The sequence below is a fragment of the Gambusia affinis genome, linkage group LG17, assembly GCF_019740435.1.
Source record: "Gambusia affinis linkage group LG17, SWU_Gaff_1.0, whole genome shotgun sequence".
NCBI lineage: Eukaryota > Metazoa > Chordata > Actinopteri > Cyprinodontiformes > Poeciliidae > Gambusia > Gambusia affinis.
The window spans coordinates 9,577,463-9,595,579 of NC_057884.1; the positions used below are offsets into that span (position 1 = coordinate 9,577,463).

The following is an 18,117-nucleotide window of genomic DNA, read 5'->3' on the forward strand; positions in this document are numbered from 1 at the left end:
GAGATTTTTATCAGGTAAAGGTTTAGATACTCACAGTTGCCAAGCGTAAAAATATAAATTATTATGAAATGGTGTTTGTAAGCTTTTTGAATTTGTAGTAACTTTTCGCTCACAATTAATTGTGGCGTTTAAAACTGACAGTCCAGTAGGTTCAACGCCATAAACACAGATGGTAGTACCATGTTTCGTCGCGTAGGGGTAATGTCCAAAAGTTTACATAAACTGCAGCGAAAGAGCGAGAATAGTCCCAAAACATACACCCATTTGGACTCGGCTGTTATTACTGTTAATTTTCTTTTTTGAAATTACAGGCAAAAGCGGTAAAAGAGCTATTTTGTGAAACTTTCTCGGAAAAATTAAGAGTATATAAAACCTGAGCCTGGTCCCCGAGTGGCTGCGAAGGGTAGAACAGTCCAGTAGGCAGACGGGCTGGACTGAACCCAAAGTACGCGCAGAAAGCTGACAACTGCAAAACAACTTTGCAGCCGAAATAATTAAATTAAGTTTACCGGTAAACAATGTGACCAAGCGTGAAGACCACCTCTGTGAGGACCTTCACGAAAAACGCATGACAGCGAACTTTGTTCGCTGCGAGAGGCGCACTGCACCATGGCATCCCAGCCGAGGTAGGCAGAACCTTCCGCGGCTAACCGCTAGCAGCTATCCCCGCTTAGCCGATGGGTAAACCCAGTTGATGTTACTCTGCTGGTGGTGGCCAGCCTGTCCCGTGCCAGCGCGTCGGATCTCCTGGAATTGGATTACAGTTTTCTAGTGAAACTTTATGCGAGTACAACAGGGAGAAATGGAAGTGGGTTTGGTAATTGAACATTGTGTTGTCAAACTAACTTGAAGACGTGCGAGGTTTCAGGTCGACAGGGAAGCACAGAGAGGTGGAATCAGCTGGAAACGACAGACTGGTGTGACTTTTACCAGCTTTGAGTCAGAGCCGTGCGGTTAATGCATGTTATTTAAATGGACACCAGCCTCAGATCACAAGGTCAATATCATTATCTGGGTGCATGCTCTCGTTTTTAGGGTCGTGTTTGATAAACTTGGCTTCAGTTGGATTTTTTTTAACTGTCCCTTTAACTGTCCCATTACTGCCATCTAGCAGTGTTTTGCTTCCTAACATTAGCTGCAAAGAATGGCGTTTGACAACTAGTTACGCATAGCAATAAATAGTTTACTATCTTTTCAAAAACGCAGACATTTTCTAAACAAAGCCCAACGAAATACAACTAAGAATGAGACAAATTTTAGGATTTTATTTATTTTTGTTATTGTTATTTATTTCTATCAGTTTGGTTTGTTTACACATCTCTAATTTACAACAAATGTCATGTTATTACACTTGGCAAGAAAACGTGTCACCATTAATGTCCAAATGTAAAGCAGCCAATTGTTTACTGTCCAGTTCAGTCAAAAATGTAAGACAGTACAGTCAGGTATAGGGTTCCTACACAGTCTAGAAAAGCAGGGAATTTGAATCCAGTCTTTTCAAAGTCTGAATAAGTGTGGAAGAGAGTATTACAAAGTATTCCAGACATTACTTCCTGTCCTAATTTCATTGATTCATTCATTCCTTGGTTGTGTCCTTCCTTGTGTCCTCCCCACACTTTTATTTCTAATTCATGTCGCTCTTGCCTTATGCTATTCCTTACTTTCTTGAGCCTTTCCTTTTTACCATTTTTCTTGTTTTTCTTTAAGTTCTTGCTTTCTTTCCTTCTTTGTGTCCTTCTTTACTTCCTCTGTTGTCAGTCTTTCTTCTATTCTAACTTCTTTCATATACTTTCCTTCATATGTTATTCCTTCCTTAAATTTATTTATGTCCCTCCCTGCTGTAGGGACATTAGCAGTGATTATCACAAAGCTGATGTTTTTAAAATGTGTGTAGGATACAATTTCAGCACTGGGGGAAGTGTTTGGGATCTACAAAGATTTTCCCAGATAACTACATCTAAAGATTGGCTTTATTAAAGAAGTATAATACTTAGTGATGCAGATGTTTTTCATTACATATTAAAACTTCTACTTTTTAAATCTAAAATTATATGTTCTTTTTGTGTCCTGGAGTTGTTTGAAAATTAGGTCAAGGTTAGTGGCATGTTCTGATACAATAATTTTAGATGTATTAATTTTTAAGTTGGATTCAAAACTAGGGAAACTGTCACTGAACATGCAACACACAATTTTTTTTTTATGGTGAATGTTTGCTCTAACATTTCAGTTGTTGAGTAAAAGCAAAGTTTAAACTAATATTTACACAAAAACAATTGAATACATCAAAATGCTCTCTTCGTTTTTCTTGAACCTTGTTCAGTCTATCATCACAAATATACCTTCAGTTTGTCCCTGTGTTGAATACTACAAGCAAACAGATTAGTCAAAAAGTATGTTTTGAGTCATTCCTGTTGTAAAACACAGTGATGACTCAATACTAGAGTCATTGCAGCCGGTCGTGGAATGCTGTAAAAGAAAGGAATATATCCCTGTAGGGATATTAGTGTTTTGATTTTTTTTTGGCAAAGACCAAATAAAGCTGTTCCTGGCAAATTGTTTCAGCTGTGTATATAATCAACATTGACTGTGTTGTTTCCAAAGCAACAAACAAAATCTGATCTTATTGTAACATCAAAAGGAGTGTGACGCAAATATCTCAACAACATGCTTCCTCAGCTTATTTTTTAGAAGATTTCCAGGCAAGACCCTCTTTGGGGAGACCCCTCTTGGTAGATCCAGAACATTAAAGGGAAATCTTTCTCTGTCTGGGAACACATTGGGATTCCCCTGAATGAGCTTGTAGAGAGGTTTCTGGATTTGCTCCTGTACGTCTTAAATTTCCAATGCAAATTCAGGTCTGCAAAATACTGGATGAAATACAAGATGGTCTAAAGGAGGAGAGAATGGTTTTGTGTTGATGAGTCACTTTCTTTCTAGACTCTTCACTAGTTTAGACAAGGTGGTCACTGTTGTAGGTTCATTAGGTACAGTCTGGGTTGCATTTGCAAAGTATTAGTCAATGAGCCATAACATGAAGACAAGCAGCCTAGTGTCGAGTAGTTTCACTGTTCTATTCACTCAGACACGGGGTTTTGTAGACCACTGAAAGTCTGCTGCAGAATTTGGCACCAGACTGTTAGTAGCAGCGGTTTTCTCCTGAACATCACACAAAGTCAAATTAGGGCCACATTATCCTGTTGAAGATGCCACCTGGCATCTGGGAATATTGATGTTGGAATGGTTGCACACTTTGAAGAACAATAGCTGTTTCCCAGTGGAATATTTTCTAACCCCCCTCCAGGGGAACCTTTGCTTTCCAGAGAAACCTTGACTCTTGAGTCACCCTGTTTCTGGTCCACTGTCCTTTCTTGTTTTTTCTTTCTTGACTTAAACTCAAGTTTTACCCAAATGAGACAGGAAATGACCCTCAAGAGCTTCTGGAACTAAATAGCTAGAACCTAGCCCTGTAGATATAATGTATTTGCCATTCAGTCCATTCGTTGTCAAAACCTGCTTAACCTTGGTAGGTTGTAGGTTCATCGATCACTGGTCGAGACTTGGGGTACAACCTTTAGTAGTCACCAGCCCATGACATTAAATCATGTCATTCAACTTCTAATCCTTTGCTTTGCCTAACGTTACTTAATTGTTCTAGTGGGCTTTGATGTAATGTGAGGTTTCAAGTAGGGCCATTATGCAAGCTTTTTGTTTTTAGGGGTGTTTTTTTCTGATGAATTGTACCAGCATTTATTGGTCTGCCAGCAGTTGTAAAAAGCTGCTTAAAATGTAAAGGTTAAAGCTGTGTTTTACAAGGGTGGTTGTGGTTCCTATCTGTCCTTTTACGGGACCGAGATGAGTTCTCAATGTTTATGGATTTCTTTTTATGTTGCCAATGGTCTCGGCCTGTGTGTGTGTTTTCTTTCCTGCCTTGTATTTACAGTTTTGAGGGGTTTTTTGTTTGTTTTTTTTCCATCTTCTTGTAACTTCCAGGATTAACTTGTAAGAATTTGTATCTTTATTCAACTTGAAACACTTTTCTCAGTGGTTATTATGCACACAAGTTTTTATTTTGCCCTTTCTGATACCATCAGAACTTTTCTACCTAGATTAAAGCCAATTTTAAGATGGGGGAGGAGGGGAAATATACAGACCAATAATCTCCACCTTTATAGTCAGTAAAGTGTCTTATAATATGTAAAATCCCAGATGAGCAGAACTATGTCTATATTTACTTAAAATCTTAGAAAATGTAAAATTGTTAAGAAGATTTGCCAAGATGACTTTTTTTCTCACTTCCAAGAACGTAGCAGCACCGTTTAGCACTCTCTGACTAGAGTATATCAAATTGCAGGTGTTTGGTGAAAAAGACTGACATTTTGTAAAACTCACACTCTATATATCAAGCAGATATGGTGGAGAAATTATGGATTGGCCAATGAATCTGAGACCTTGCAGACTTGACATTTGCTACCCATCTATCCTGGAATAAAAGCTTTGGTCAACCATCCAGTAGCAGAAGCTTGTCTGATTTCTGTCCTGCAACAGTACAGCCATCTTAAGCTCATTACCAAGACTGCAACAGAGTAGTTGAACAAGAAAAGAATGCATGTGTTGCAATTCTCCCGGTCAAAGTCCGCACCACGGCCAGATTAAAATACTTTGCCTGGACCTAAAGAAAGCTGTTGTATCCTTCAATGAAGTGATACAACCATATGAAAGACAACACAAATAGATTGATATGTCCTGATGTTTCTCTGGACATGGAACAGCTTCCTGCTTTAATGTCAAGCAAACCGATCAATCTGGTAGCCCTAAAAAGTGAACCTTTATGCTTTGTCAATACTTTTAATAATAAACTGTTTAATCAGTCACATGATGTTTGATTTTGATCTTTGTATTTAGTCAATTAAAATGTAGATTGAGCTGTTGGAAGTCAGTGCAATCAGGCTTTAAATCTAGATCTGAAATGCTCGACTTCTGTGAAAATTTAAATGCAACATACACTCAGCAATCACACTTTGATGGAAAATATCCTAGCAGATCAAATGAACTGATTTGGCACTGACATAACTTGTCTCTTATGCATATATTGTAAGTAATATTGTCTGATTCTAAGAAACACTTGATGTGTTGTTCACCCATGGGTGTTCAGCCTGTTACTGGGCCGTGCCAGTTTGTGCTTTCCTTGGAGTTTAGCAAGTCTGTCTGCTGCATTAATGAGGAGGCGCTCATCTGTTTGGCTCAGTCCCAAATCTTTGCTGCTCCTCTCATTGCCATGGCAGCATCCTGCTGGGATTGTTGTCAGTGAGAATGATTAGCACAGTGTTTTGGGAAGAAAAATGTGAAAACTGAAGTTGCAATGTCCGTGTTCATATTTTTAAAACTTACCCATAGAAGTTTCTGCATTTTTTTATTTTTGTTCATTATTTATTACAGTTATTGGGCTCCTAAAAGTTGAAATAAATCTACTTTGGAAACTTGGCAGATGTGAGCGATGTGTAGTGAATCCCCCTAGCACCTGTGAGTCACTTCACACTTGTCTGCAGATTTAATCTCATCTGACGCTGCTGCTTTCCCCTTGGGTTTAAGAAGTCACTCATGCTTTCAGTATTTATTTTCTGTTTTTGCAGAAATTTTATGATGGTGTATTATTGCTTTGCCTTTCAATGGAATTTAATTGTAACTATTTGTTTTGTTTTATAAAGTAAAAAAAAAGCTAACAAAATAACTTTGTTTTGTATAGTCAAGAATAGTGGACTATCCTATAATGTAACATGACCATGTTACGTTATCACTATAACATGGTCAGATTTCCATATCGTTTGTCCCAAGGCAATGGTCATGTGAACGGGCTGTTAATTTAGCTTAGTTGTATTTCTTTGTCATTTTCCAGCTCACATAATGAAGAGAGGAACCTTCTTCGCCGCCGAGCATGGGAACAAAGAATCCAAGAAACCAGCCAAACCAAAGAAGTTAACGCTGAAAATGCGCCACTCTTTGCAGAACCGTACAAGGTAAGAGCTGCCTTTAGAGGGAAGAAAATGCTTAAAGGACAACAGTGGCTGTCATTTGACCATCTGGTAGATCAGTCCAGGCGGTCTGAACACGTGTACATGTAAACAGAAGTGCAGCCCCTTCTAGGGCTCTTGACTTTCTATGAATAGCTATTCACTCATCTTAGCTTTGCTCAAAAAGGTTGCAAAAGTTCAGGATTAAATCTTGGGTAGAGTCTGGCGTCCTCCTCTGCGCCTGCAGATGGCCTTAATAACCTCTGCAGCTAAAATAGCCCCGTCTCTGTGGAGCAAACCAAGGGGCCTTAAGGTCAGTGAAACACTAGCTGGTTCTCTAAAGGATTCATTCTGTGAGGGCACAATCATAATTGAGGAAGACTCTGCTGCACTTATTGATCTTTTAGTTTTGAATGCAGCTGATGGAGGCTATCATTTTATTCACCCAAAAAAGATTTAAATAGTGAATGGTAAGACAAAGTTTTGCGTTTTAGCAATACTGAGAAATTCAAGAAATAAATAGAAGAAAATACACTTTATGTTACTAAATTAGTTGACTATTATTTCAGTAATTGATTTAACACGACTAAACGAATGAATCATTTCAGTCCTATTGTGGAGTTTTAATTATTTCACAGAACTGCAGTGTGGTGTTTTTGTTTAGTTCATAAAAGTAGAAATATTCTCTCTTTTTTTTCAGACGAACAAAGCGGATGAGCTCTCTGATCGAATCCAAAGGATGCTGGGCAGTTACGAAGATGTGAATAATCCTGTGCCTTCTTCACTGGAGGCTTTACCCATTCCTTCCTACGTTTCCTTATCACAGTCGGATCAGAACCAGCCAGTTGCAGAGCAATCAAACAAAACTCTTTCCCACAGCCAGGACCTTCACATGTCTACTACCCAGCATAGCCAGAAAGGGACATCTAATAGTGTTTACTCCTCATCTCCAAGCCACCGTGGACATTCATCTCGATTTTCATCTGCGTCTCCGACCAACAGTCAGTCGAGTCACTTAGGACATCATATAAAGGAGAGTGAAGTCTTCCCAGATCTCAGAGGGGCAGTCAGCCTTCCCCAGGAAGTGACTGCCCCCTCTCCAGATGCTAAGCCTCTTCCGGTCCTACATTCCTGTGACCACAATACTAACACGGACACGAGGGATACGTTCAAAAGGGATCAGCTTCAAGGGTCTCCAGATCTTTCCTCAGGGTTGACTGGCAGTGTGACTGTTTTTACATTGAACAGCAGGCTTTCACCTATAAATCCACCTCCACCCCAAGCCAAGACCAACACACTGCCCTCCCAGACCTTTCCTTCTCTGCTGTCGTCCAAGCAGGCTGGGCTAGTCATGACCCAGAAGCCAACGGCCTACGTGCGACCCATGGATGGTCAGGACCAGGTGGTCCAGAAGTCACCTGAGCTGAAGCCATCGCCAGAGCATTATGCGCCATTACCAGAGCTGATCAACAAAACGGACGTTGCCAAAACAATGAAAGTGCCTCAATTCTTTGAGGTAAGATTTTGCATGTGCAATTAAACATAAATGTACCTAAAATCATTGCAGTAGTGGTTAAAAAATGTATTTACAGAAAAACAGCAACAATAAAGGACACTTGCACTTATAATTTGGTATTCAAATGAAGTTAGACGGGAACTATCAAAAGCTAGTGATGCACAAAATCAAAATTCCTTCTCCTGCTTTACACTTTGTCTTTCATGAGTGGATATGCTTTTATTCCCACTTCTTCTCATTTAGCATTTCACCAGGTTGGGAAATTGAAAGAGAGGAATGCTTGACCATTCCTCTCTGGCTCTGTCTCCCTTGGTCAATATTTTATGGTATTTATTGCAAGTACAGAAGTGGTGATTAAAATAAAAGTTGTCAGAACCTTATATAAAACAAATGCTGCTGTACAAAATTAAAGCTATTGTCAAGAGGCAGCTTAAGAATCCAATATACATTAAGTAGAGTAACTGTGTCTCTAAATCGAACATAGTAATAGTATTTTAGCCAAATCTTTCGATTTTTTTATGTTTATTGAGTTTAGTGGAAGAAAGGAAAAAAATGTTCAAACAACCAAAGCAATACACTTAATTATTACTTCACTATTATCAGCAATATGCTGATGGATATGCTGATAAATCACTTATTTATTGTCCTAATTGTGAACTTAGAAACTGTCATTTTCACTTCCACTTATTAGTTTTTTTTTGTTTGCTTGTTTTTTGTTTGTTTTTTTAAATCAGGCAAGTGAAAAATCAATATTCATTCTTCAATATTCTTTTTTTTCCTGTTTTTAAAGGCTTCGTCTGATGAAGTTCTGTGTGTGGAAGATATCTTAAGGGTAAGTGCAGCCACTTGTGTCCATGTTTAAGCAACAATTTTACATTAGGACATAAATAAATAATAAATGTGCTCTAAATTATTCTTGGTTTTTCTGAATGTACTTGGAAAAAATTGAAGTTGAAATGCAGAAGTTGTTTTCTTTGTTTTTTACTTCAGCTTTTTTTGTTTTTTCACCCTTTTGGGTTTTATGCCAGATTATGAATTGGTATTTGCAGAAACTTTAATTGTTTATTTTTATTGGTATCAAGAAGAGAGACAAAACTATGGGTCAACTTTCAGGTTGTGTGTAGGTTCTTCATAACATCAAATACGGGCCTTAATTTGTAGTAGCCACTAAATTGAATTGCAATGTACAAGATGCAGCTGGGGAAAGATTTGTCCTGTCTTACAAACTTGCAAAATCATGTTTTAAAAACAGCCTTTGTATTTCCTCAGGCTTTTAATGTTTGATATTAAACAGTATTCAGGGATCTTTAAATGTGAACTCAAAATAGAAAACAATAAGATTTTGAGATCTTTTGTATTCCAGATTTACTGATTTTCAGATTTAAGTAACATTTTCTCCAGTTCTAGTTTACTGGACAAAACAGATGAACTTGTTCAAAAAACATGGTTGTGAATCAACCATGTCTTTTTTTTTTTTTCTTAAATGCATGTCAACCTCTTGTTTGTGTTTGGCAGGAAATGACTCAGCCATGGCCCCCTCTACTGACAGCGATATGCACTCCAACCTATGAACCATCCAAGTCTCAAATCCCAGCCAAGGTCAAAAATCAAAGCTTAATCATTACATTTTTTTCACATTTTACCATCCTGACCTTCTTGCTCATATGTTTTCTAGCAATCCAAACTTTTTCCTCTTATTATGTTCTAACTACACGGTTTATCCTTAAGCAAATTTGCTGGCCATTAATACAATTCGTATTTATTTTTCCATCCTAGCAGGAAGCAGAACAAGTCTCGTCGTGTCCAGAGCAAAGTGAGTAACATTTAGCTTGTCTTTTAGCAATCAGTCCAGCTAAATGAATCCGTTATATCTGGAGTTGTTGTTTTGGACGGCAGGCCTTTTTTATGGTTATGGTGAAAAGTAGAAATTTAAGCTAACAGCAGATTTAAAAGACACACAGATTAAAATACATTGGATATAATTTCAGATCAACACGTTGACTAAAAAGATAAGAGCTTTTAGTAAAACTTCAGTTTAATAATTTATACTTCCAGGTGTTGCACCACTAAGAAGAATTGCTTTCTGTTATTACCAATCTCTTTCACATTGTTATTGATCAGTTACTATTTTAGTTTAAGTTCAAAATAACTGTCCCTGTTTTTTTTCAGAAAGCCTCGAATTCTCCAGTAAAGATTCATCTCATTGCAAGCGGCTGAACTCCTCAAAGTGAGTACCTAAACCTAAAGTACAGCTTCCTCATTTCATAAATATAATATATAATTAGCACAACCATATTTTTGTTTTTATCAAAGATGCATATTTATTTTATATGTAGATGAGAATTTACCTCAAAGCATTCTTAAATCCGTGTCGTGGAAGGAAATTCACTGCCTCAGATTTTGGCAATTTAGCATTTCAATAACAGTGCTATTAGTTTTTTTTTGCCAACAGCCTGAGAACTTGGTTATTATTTAATACACATCTTATGCTCACTTTGCCCACAAAACTTTAAAGAAAGTTCTATGGGCAACTAAATGCTAAGTTTGGTTGCCTTTAAACTAAACTTAAATACAAGTTTAGTTTAAACTTGCATTTAAGTTTAAACTAAACTTAAACGCAGTTTAGTATTTAAACTAAACTGCATTTAGTTTAAATACTAAATGTATTTAGTGGTTTTTACCACTATTAACTTGTGGTCACAAGCCAAACAAAATACTTTCAAGGGCCAGAAATGGGCCCCGAAACACACTTTGCACACCCCTGCATTAGTAACATCTACAAGCTTTCCCCAAGTTATTTGAAGGCATAGTAATGTTAATATGTGTAAACTTCTGATTGAAAAAGTAATAGGTATTCTGGCATTTAACAGATTTTGGTGGTCCTTCTTGACCTAAATTCAGAGTAATTTAGTCTGATTTACTAACCAATCGTGAAGGGTAAATGTTTTATTGATTGAATAAAAACATCCAGTTTCAGTTGCATGTATTGATGACAACTAATGGCTACTTTATAAAACCAATCTGTGTGTATTTGTGTTTTTCAGTTCCTTTGAAGCCACACATTCCAGTGATGTAGAGATGAGGAGCTCCAATGACAGCAGCTTAGAGTCAGACAGCGACATTTCCATTAAAGAGCCTCCAGAGAGCAAACTAGTTGAAATAGAGGTCTTAAATCATCTTACTATGTTTTATTTATCACCCAATAAATTACTCACATACTTATGTTTTCTTATTATTATTTTTAATACTTTTTTTGTTCTTTTTATAGCCTGATGCTCCAGCAGCAAGCGATCGGGACTGGCGGCTGGAAGAGAGGGTTAGCTCCCATCAGCAGACCTTCAGCACTGATCGGCAGACCAGTGCAGATGCCAGTGAGGAATCAAAGTCTTTTTCGCAGCCAAAAGCGCTCACAGAGAACATGGCTGCTACTCAGCAGAGCAGTGAAAGCATCCAGGATGCCTCTTTCAGCCAGAACAAAGGCAAAAAAAGCCTTTCTGATAGAGGGAGCCGCCGCAGCAGCAGCAGCAGCAGCAGTTCAAGGAGACTTTCAAAGCCTTCAGCGGCCAGGGGCCCAAATCGCACTGAAACAGCGCTCAGTGTTAAGTCTGAGGGACTCGCAACCCCAAAAACGGAGCAACATTTCACTGACAATCCCAAAGTAAAGTCAAAAACAATGGAGCACAACAAAGAAACTAAAAAAGACGCTGAAAGAACTAAATACCCCAAACATAAGAGGGCTGGATCAGAAGTCACACCTGCGCTGCATGGTCGTTTTCCAACTTGTGGCATTCATCATCCTAAATCCTGCTGCTGCTCGGCTCAGAGCCCTGCCCAGCCTGCTGCTCCAGTCGGAGTCAGCTGTCCCAAAAACAGTACAGAGACAAAGGTGCCTCACAAATCAACCCACAAGCATTCACATAAGTCCTCTCAGGCAGCAAAGGGTTGGTGGGACCAATACCAGCCTCCTAAATCCCTGCTGGTGAGGATTGATATCGGTCTGCTCTCAAGAGTCCCCCTGAAATCCACTAATAATAAAGGGATTTCCAGCAATGCAAAGAGGCCAGCACTGGCCATAGAGAAGGATGAAGCAAGCAGAGAGTCCTCTAAAGCACACAGACCTGAAAAAAGCAATAAAAAGTCTCAAAATGTGAGGAATTTGTGTGGCACAGAAGAGATTGTACTCATTCTTATCGGAAAATGTTATTTTACTGTTGTTTTTTTTATTATTATTGTTTTCAGGTCGAGACTAAAAGTCCTCCCAAGAAGAAACTTAAGTTGGAAAACCAGACTACCTCATTAAGTCGTGCTTCTGTGAAAGTAGAGTACGTCCAGTAAAACAAAAAAAATATGAGAATTTAACATATTCAGTCATCGCTGCTCTAACTCTTGTGATCAATATTTCACACAGGAGTTCCAACAAACCAGACAAGGAGCAAAAGAAGGCTCAGAAAACATCTCAGGACCTGGCAACATCCAAAGACGCCACTAAAGCTCCAAAGGTACAGAATCCCTGTTCGGCAATGGTACTAAAGACCAGTAAGGAGAATACCAAGGGTAAGGACTCCAACAAGCACAAGACAATTCAAGGAAAACATCCACAACCCTCACTTCATAAAAAGGTAATTGTTCAAACACTTCTGCATGTGTTGAGATATGAAAGATTTCAACCTAATGCGTCTCCTTCAGTTTCAGGCCAAGACCCCAAAGAGCGGTCTTGTTGTGCCGTCAAATTTAAAGCCGCAAAGAGGAGCTGTGAGCAACAGATCCTTGCTGAATTTTGACAAGAGGTACAATTCCAAGTTTTCCTTGCACTCAGTCTGGAAAACGTTTTTATAGCCACTTTAAATAGCGTTTCCTAAATATTGTAATTTTACAGCCACACATGTTAGTGCATTCTAGTGGGATGTTACACTGCTCTGAAGTGGAAGGACAATGTGATATGCTTTTGACTGCATTTTTTGTTTTGGTTTTTGGTTTTTTTTTAACAAGTAAAATTTTGAAGTGTGATCTTCACTTACGTTCAGTCTCCTTAGCCCTGACTACCCAAAAATAAATTCAGAGGTCTTTCATCCTTTGTGTAATTAAATCCAGCTGTTCTGTTCTGGCCTCAGAGGTTTGTTAGAGAACATTAAGGAAAAGACCAATAAACATGGCAGAAAGGTTAAAGATATGGTTGCACAGCAGTTTAAAGCAGAATTGGGTTATAAACAATATAAAATACCTTTTGAAGTTTTTGGTGGTAATGTAGAAAATGTCAAAGGGTGTATTATCTTTTTGCAAGAGACTGTGTGTTTATTGTTTTTCATGTTTCCTACACAATGTCAGATGTTTTGGTGGATTTAACTGGCTTTTAAAATTCAGTTTATTTATATAGCCTCTATATAAATATGCGTCTTGAGACACATGGTGTCTCAAGACGCGTCACAAAAACAGCAAATTGAATCCGATCACACAGATTCGAATGGGGGTTCATATTGACCCTAGTTATTAAGCTCAGTTAATTACTCAAATTACCTTAAAAAGGAAATCCGGCAGACTGCATTAACTTGCAGCGTTCACTCCTACTGGATGAGCATGCAGCGTCAGTAGACTGTCACTTACATTGAGTTGTAGAGTAAAATAATTCTTTTTCACAGGCAGTATCCAGTGAACCACTACATAAAAGAGGCAAAAAAACTGAAGCACAAGGCAGACGCTGAGGTAAGTTGGTCTATTTTTTTCTTTTTTTCTTTTAATGCACCACACTCCATACAGCAGTCCATGTCGCTGCTTTTTTAAAAACTCTCATATTCTGTTACGCCTGTGCAGCAGGACAAGCTCAGTAAAGCTTTCACCTACTTGGAGGCAGCCATGTTCTTTGTTGAGAGTGGCATCGCCATGGAGAAAGATCCACAGATTTCAGGGTCTTCCTACACGATGCTTGCAGAGACGGTGGAGCTGCTCAAGTAAGACTTCATGTTTCTTCGACACTGCTTTACGGACTTATTACACATGGATGCTTTCTGAAAAGTTTGGGGACCGATTCTCTCATGCTCTTCGCACACTGGGCACTGAAATCTTCTTACAGATGTGAGGCAAGCTTCCAGTAATGGTGTGATAAATAATTTTTCCTGTTTCATGCTGTGTTTATCTCTCATTCTCACAGATTTGTTCTGAAACTTAAAAACCCAGTGGACTCATCAGCTGCACCCCCAGAAAATGACTTTTTAGCTTTATGGTAAGTCGAAGCTCCATCTCCTCAGATAGCGTTATGGGAGGTGGTTAAACTGTATTGCAAAGGATAGAAAAGCTGCACAAATGCCATGTCTTCACCTAATGATTTTTTCATTATTTTCTGACACATTTTTCTGAGTAACTTTTGTATCTTTCTTGCAGTTTAAAGTGCCAGTCTCTTCTTCACATGGCCATGTTTCGCCACAAACAAAAAACTGCAACAAAATTGTCAAAGACTCTTACGGATCACTTTCAAGTAACTTATAAATGCTTTGTTATCATCTCCGTTTGTTTTGTAGTTATATTCTAAAATATTTGGTTTATCTTTCAGAACTTCGCTCAGGTGTCACGCAAACAGCACTCCTCAGCAAAGTCAGTCATCCCCCTACAAAAAGAAAACATGTTTAATATTTGCAACCCACCACAGGGTTTAACCTTTTTATATTTCATCTTTTAGGCTAGCAGAAACCCCGTCCCCCAGCGTGCCGTCTCCAGCCAGCTCCAGCTCAGGTACCGGTTCGAACCACAGCGGCTCCGGGATCGCTGCAGTCGGCAGCACTGTGGTGATTCCTCAAGGCATAGAACAAGTGGCCTCTTCCTACGTCAACATCACCACGTTATTTCTAAGTGCTCATGACATCTGGGAGCAGGCAGAGGAACTGGCATTAAAAGGCAGCGGTAAGAATGAAAAATCCCTCCATCTGGTTGGTTAGCTAGCTAACATCTGGAAATCCAAAATTAGCTTCTCTAGGTCTGTATTTCTGCTGTGCTTTAGCCTTAAGGAATGTGTGGTGTCATGCTATTGTTGTTTACCTGCAAGTATACTATCAACATTTAGACACACACACACACACACACACACACGGAAGGTCATGGCTTTTAAATTGTTGTCCAATGTACAGGGTTCCTACATGGTCTAGATAAGTATGAAATTTGATTTGGGATGTGTGTGTCTCTGTGTGTGTGTATTTTATATATATATATATATATATATATATATATATATATATTTCCAGATTTTATTCCATTGCCATTTTTTGATATGTTGTGCCTCTCTTTTTATTTACTATAGATAAAATCTAATTAAAATTATGTAAGTGACTGTATTTCTAAAAGAGTCTGAGTTATTATATGACAGAATATGTATTCAGGGCTGGCTATTGTATGTCAGTTAATAGAACAAGTGGATTTATTTGTATATTAATTTTTGAGTAAATATACGAATAATAAGTAATTTATTATACGAATAAGTAATCGGATTTGCGAAGTTCTGATAATTTTTTTTTTTCCATGACAGCATGGTGGGTTTTCACCTTCTGAGTTATTTTTATTATGTTTATTTCTTAAAACATATTTTTATTTAGTAGGAGTTACTGTATATGGAGGCATTAGGAATAAGATGACCTCAGACAGAAAAACATTTTTATGTTGATTTTAAGTCCATACTGTAAAGATTTTAAACATTTAAAACTCAGATCCCAGAAAGTGTATTGTGACTAAACAGCAAAATAAGGTTTGTGATGCATGACAGTAGGATATTTGCATAAACTATCCTACGCATCACATTTTGTAATTGGACCTCAATAGGAAGTTGACTCGGTGACAGTGACTCATTGTTCCACAGTGTTAACATGTCTAAGTCAGATATAGCATTTAAACCATAAACCTTATATTAAAAAAAATACATTTTTGGACCAAACAATCTTTTTTGAATATTTTGTTTCCATTAAATGTGTGTTTCAGGTGTGCTCACAGAGCTGGATGCCTCCATGGGCCCTCTGAGCCTGATGTCGAACATGAGCTTCATGGTCCGCTACGTCAGACAAGGTGTCAACTGGTTAAGGCTGGACAGCCGTAAGCTTTGATGCTGGACGCCTACGCTTTCCCCGGAAGTGTCTCTCAGAGTTATCTGCATGTTTATGCCTCTGACATCACCTTATTTCATTAACAAAGTGGATGGTAGATGGATGTGGAGGTTGCTCATGAGAAAATTCTCATTTTCTCTCAAGGAAGAAGACATCTGCTTTCATATACATCATGTGTATTTTTATTATTATAATTATTTTTTTTGTGTGTGTGTGTGTGTGTGTGTGTTGTAAACAAACATGGAAGGAAGCAAATCAGATATTGCCAAAAGTGCCATTTCGGGGCTCTGTGAATTTGCCCTCTTAAAATCATCTGCTTGTGGTCCAAGTATTGTGAGCTTTGTTCCTTTTTTCACAACTTGTGTTAGTATTACGATCTCTGAAGAGACGGTAATTAGAAAACCACGGCACTTAACTTACACCAACCTCCAGTTGTCTCTGCTAGCATCATGTTCTTCGTTTCCTTGTGAAACGTCGGCTTGACCTGATGACCTGTGACCCGATGGAGTTTGTTGCAATAGTGCCACACATTTATTAATTGGTCTTTAATTTATTATTTTAGCTAAATGTTTGGCTGGGGTTCTGCTTTTTGTTTATGTGCAATAGTCAAAAGCGATGGATGGCGGTAATCGGGTGCCTTACAGGAACGTTGAATTAGAGGAGACCTGCCTGTAGTTCGGTCCTTGTCAAACACTGTAAGGTGCAGAAAGCTCTGGGGAACAAGTGCAGCTGGAGTGTTAGTGGCATAAACCAGTTCTGCTTTTTTGTCTTAATTTGTTATGCTGCTGTCAAAAGTTGGTGTACACAATGAAGATAAAGTTTTCTCTGGTTGATGGTGATCTCACTGTTGCAGTGTTGGGTTCATCTGACTAAATCTAGGAAAGATTCTCCGTGTAAACTATAGAAATCGTTTTGATGAAGAACTTGTTGTCTCTGTTGTTCCTCCTGTCGGTTCAGGCCAGGAAGAGATTCTTCCAGTTTTGATTGTGGAAACAACTTCGAAGGTCAGCCAAAACTTGGCTTGTTTTGCTACATCATAGTTTCTCTCTTATAAAACCAAAAGTCATGATATCAAAATCTTGCTTTGTGTTTCCATGTGCACCCCCACCTTAGCAGTTGTTGGTTGTGAAATTTCAATTTGATCACAATACTCATTAATGACGGACGATGAACATTCTCACTAGATTTTTTTTTTAAACTTTGGAGACACTTAACAGAGAGAGTTTTCTGGATTTTGAACACCAAACTTTTATATCAAGTTGCCTTTACAACCTGGAAGAATTTTTACATCTGTTCAGATAAAATGATTCAAAGAGGTTAATTTTGTTTTCTTATTTCATGGTTGTAGACATTACCCAGGCTCTTGCTGCAGTCATTTCCATTTGTTTTTATGTTTTGCCATATTTCCCATATTCTATAGAGCTGCAATATCCTGCCTAAATATGTGAGAGGTGGACAATTTAGGAAATAATGCAGGTTTTTTCCTCAACATTTTGGATAGTAATTTATTTTAGGTATATATGCGTGGCGAAGGCCATCCTAAACTAGCTGGACTTGTTTGACTCAAAGCAATAACATGTTTTGTTATGACATTTTTTTTTTATTTATATGCAGGGGAGATGCTTTTGGTATGACATGCTGATAGAGAAGGTCTAGACTAGCGTAGGAATAGCACTTGGCGTTTAACTTAATTGTTCCTAGCTTTATTACTTTCCGCTATGCAATTTCTATTTTTTAATTAAGTGCCATCTAATCGGGAGCTGTTTTTTTACGTTAGAACCTTCAGCAGGATGTCATTTAAATAAGCTTTACAGTTTGGGATGGATGGATGTCTATCCTGCTCACGAAGGGAAACTGCAACGTTCGATACTTTACTTTTTTTTTCTGTTCAAATCCTGTGGCTCTAATTTCATCATTTGTTTTTGCTGCTTAATTTATAAATTATATTGTGACTAATTGTCCAATTGTGTTTTGACTGGAAACAAAATCTTCAGACCAGTTTTTGAAAAATGTTTCTTTTTCATTTTGTGAAAATTTGTGAAACTGTGTTGCAGTGTACAAAGATGAATAAACACTGGAAACTGAATTGGCGTGATCGTAGAGGGTGGCGGGTGCCTACTCTGGTTTATCTTGAACAAAATAAGTACATGAGTGTGGATGTAAAAGCTACAAAATAATATTTTCTTAGAGATGCACATAGAAATCAGACAGTATTCAGAATCAAAATATGTATCATTTAGTTTCACCAACCTTGACTAGTCCCAGTCCAATCAAAAACTCTAAATTTCCATTATTTTCATGGTAAGTACAGTAAACATAACATCCCAAGAACTAACAGTTTGGGCAAACCACAACCCTCTTCAGTGTGGAAGTGGATCTTAAGAGAAGAAGACTCGAAGAAAAGCATTTTTTTATCTTTTTCTTAATCTTAATTTGGGTAAGAGTTGGAGAGAAGAAAAATGGCTACAACACTGGCATTTTTGTGGACTTGTCACAAAGTTCTAAACATTACAAA

General features: G+C 38.0%; 1 protein-coding gene across 1 annotated transcript; it reads left to right on the forward strand.

The window, feature by feature from the left end:
- The first annotated feature begins 272 nt into the window (after positions 1-272).
- On the forward strand, positions 273-17,688 carry aff1 (AF4/FMR2 family, member 1). Its single transcript, XM_044144079.1, has 19 exons — positions 273-626; positions 5,894-6,014; positions 6,709-7,524; positions 8,315-8,356; positions 9,040-9,123; positions 9,304-9,337; positions 9,694-9,751; positions 10,569-10,689; positions 10,793-11,671; positions 11,764-11,846; positions 11,933-12,143; positions 12,211-12,311; positions 13,161-13,224; positions 13,333-13,469; positions 13,670-13,741; positions 13,900-13,993; positions 14,069-14,109; positions 14,195-14,415; positions 15,481-17,688. The coding sequence occupies exons 1-19, from the start codon at positions 610-612 to the stop codon at positions 15,600-15,602; spliced, it is 3,318 nt and encodes a 1,105-aa protein (XP_044000014.1). The 5' UTR covers positions 273-609; the 3' UTR covers positions 15,603-17,688.
- Positions 17,689-18,117: the final 429 nt, after the last annotated feature.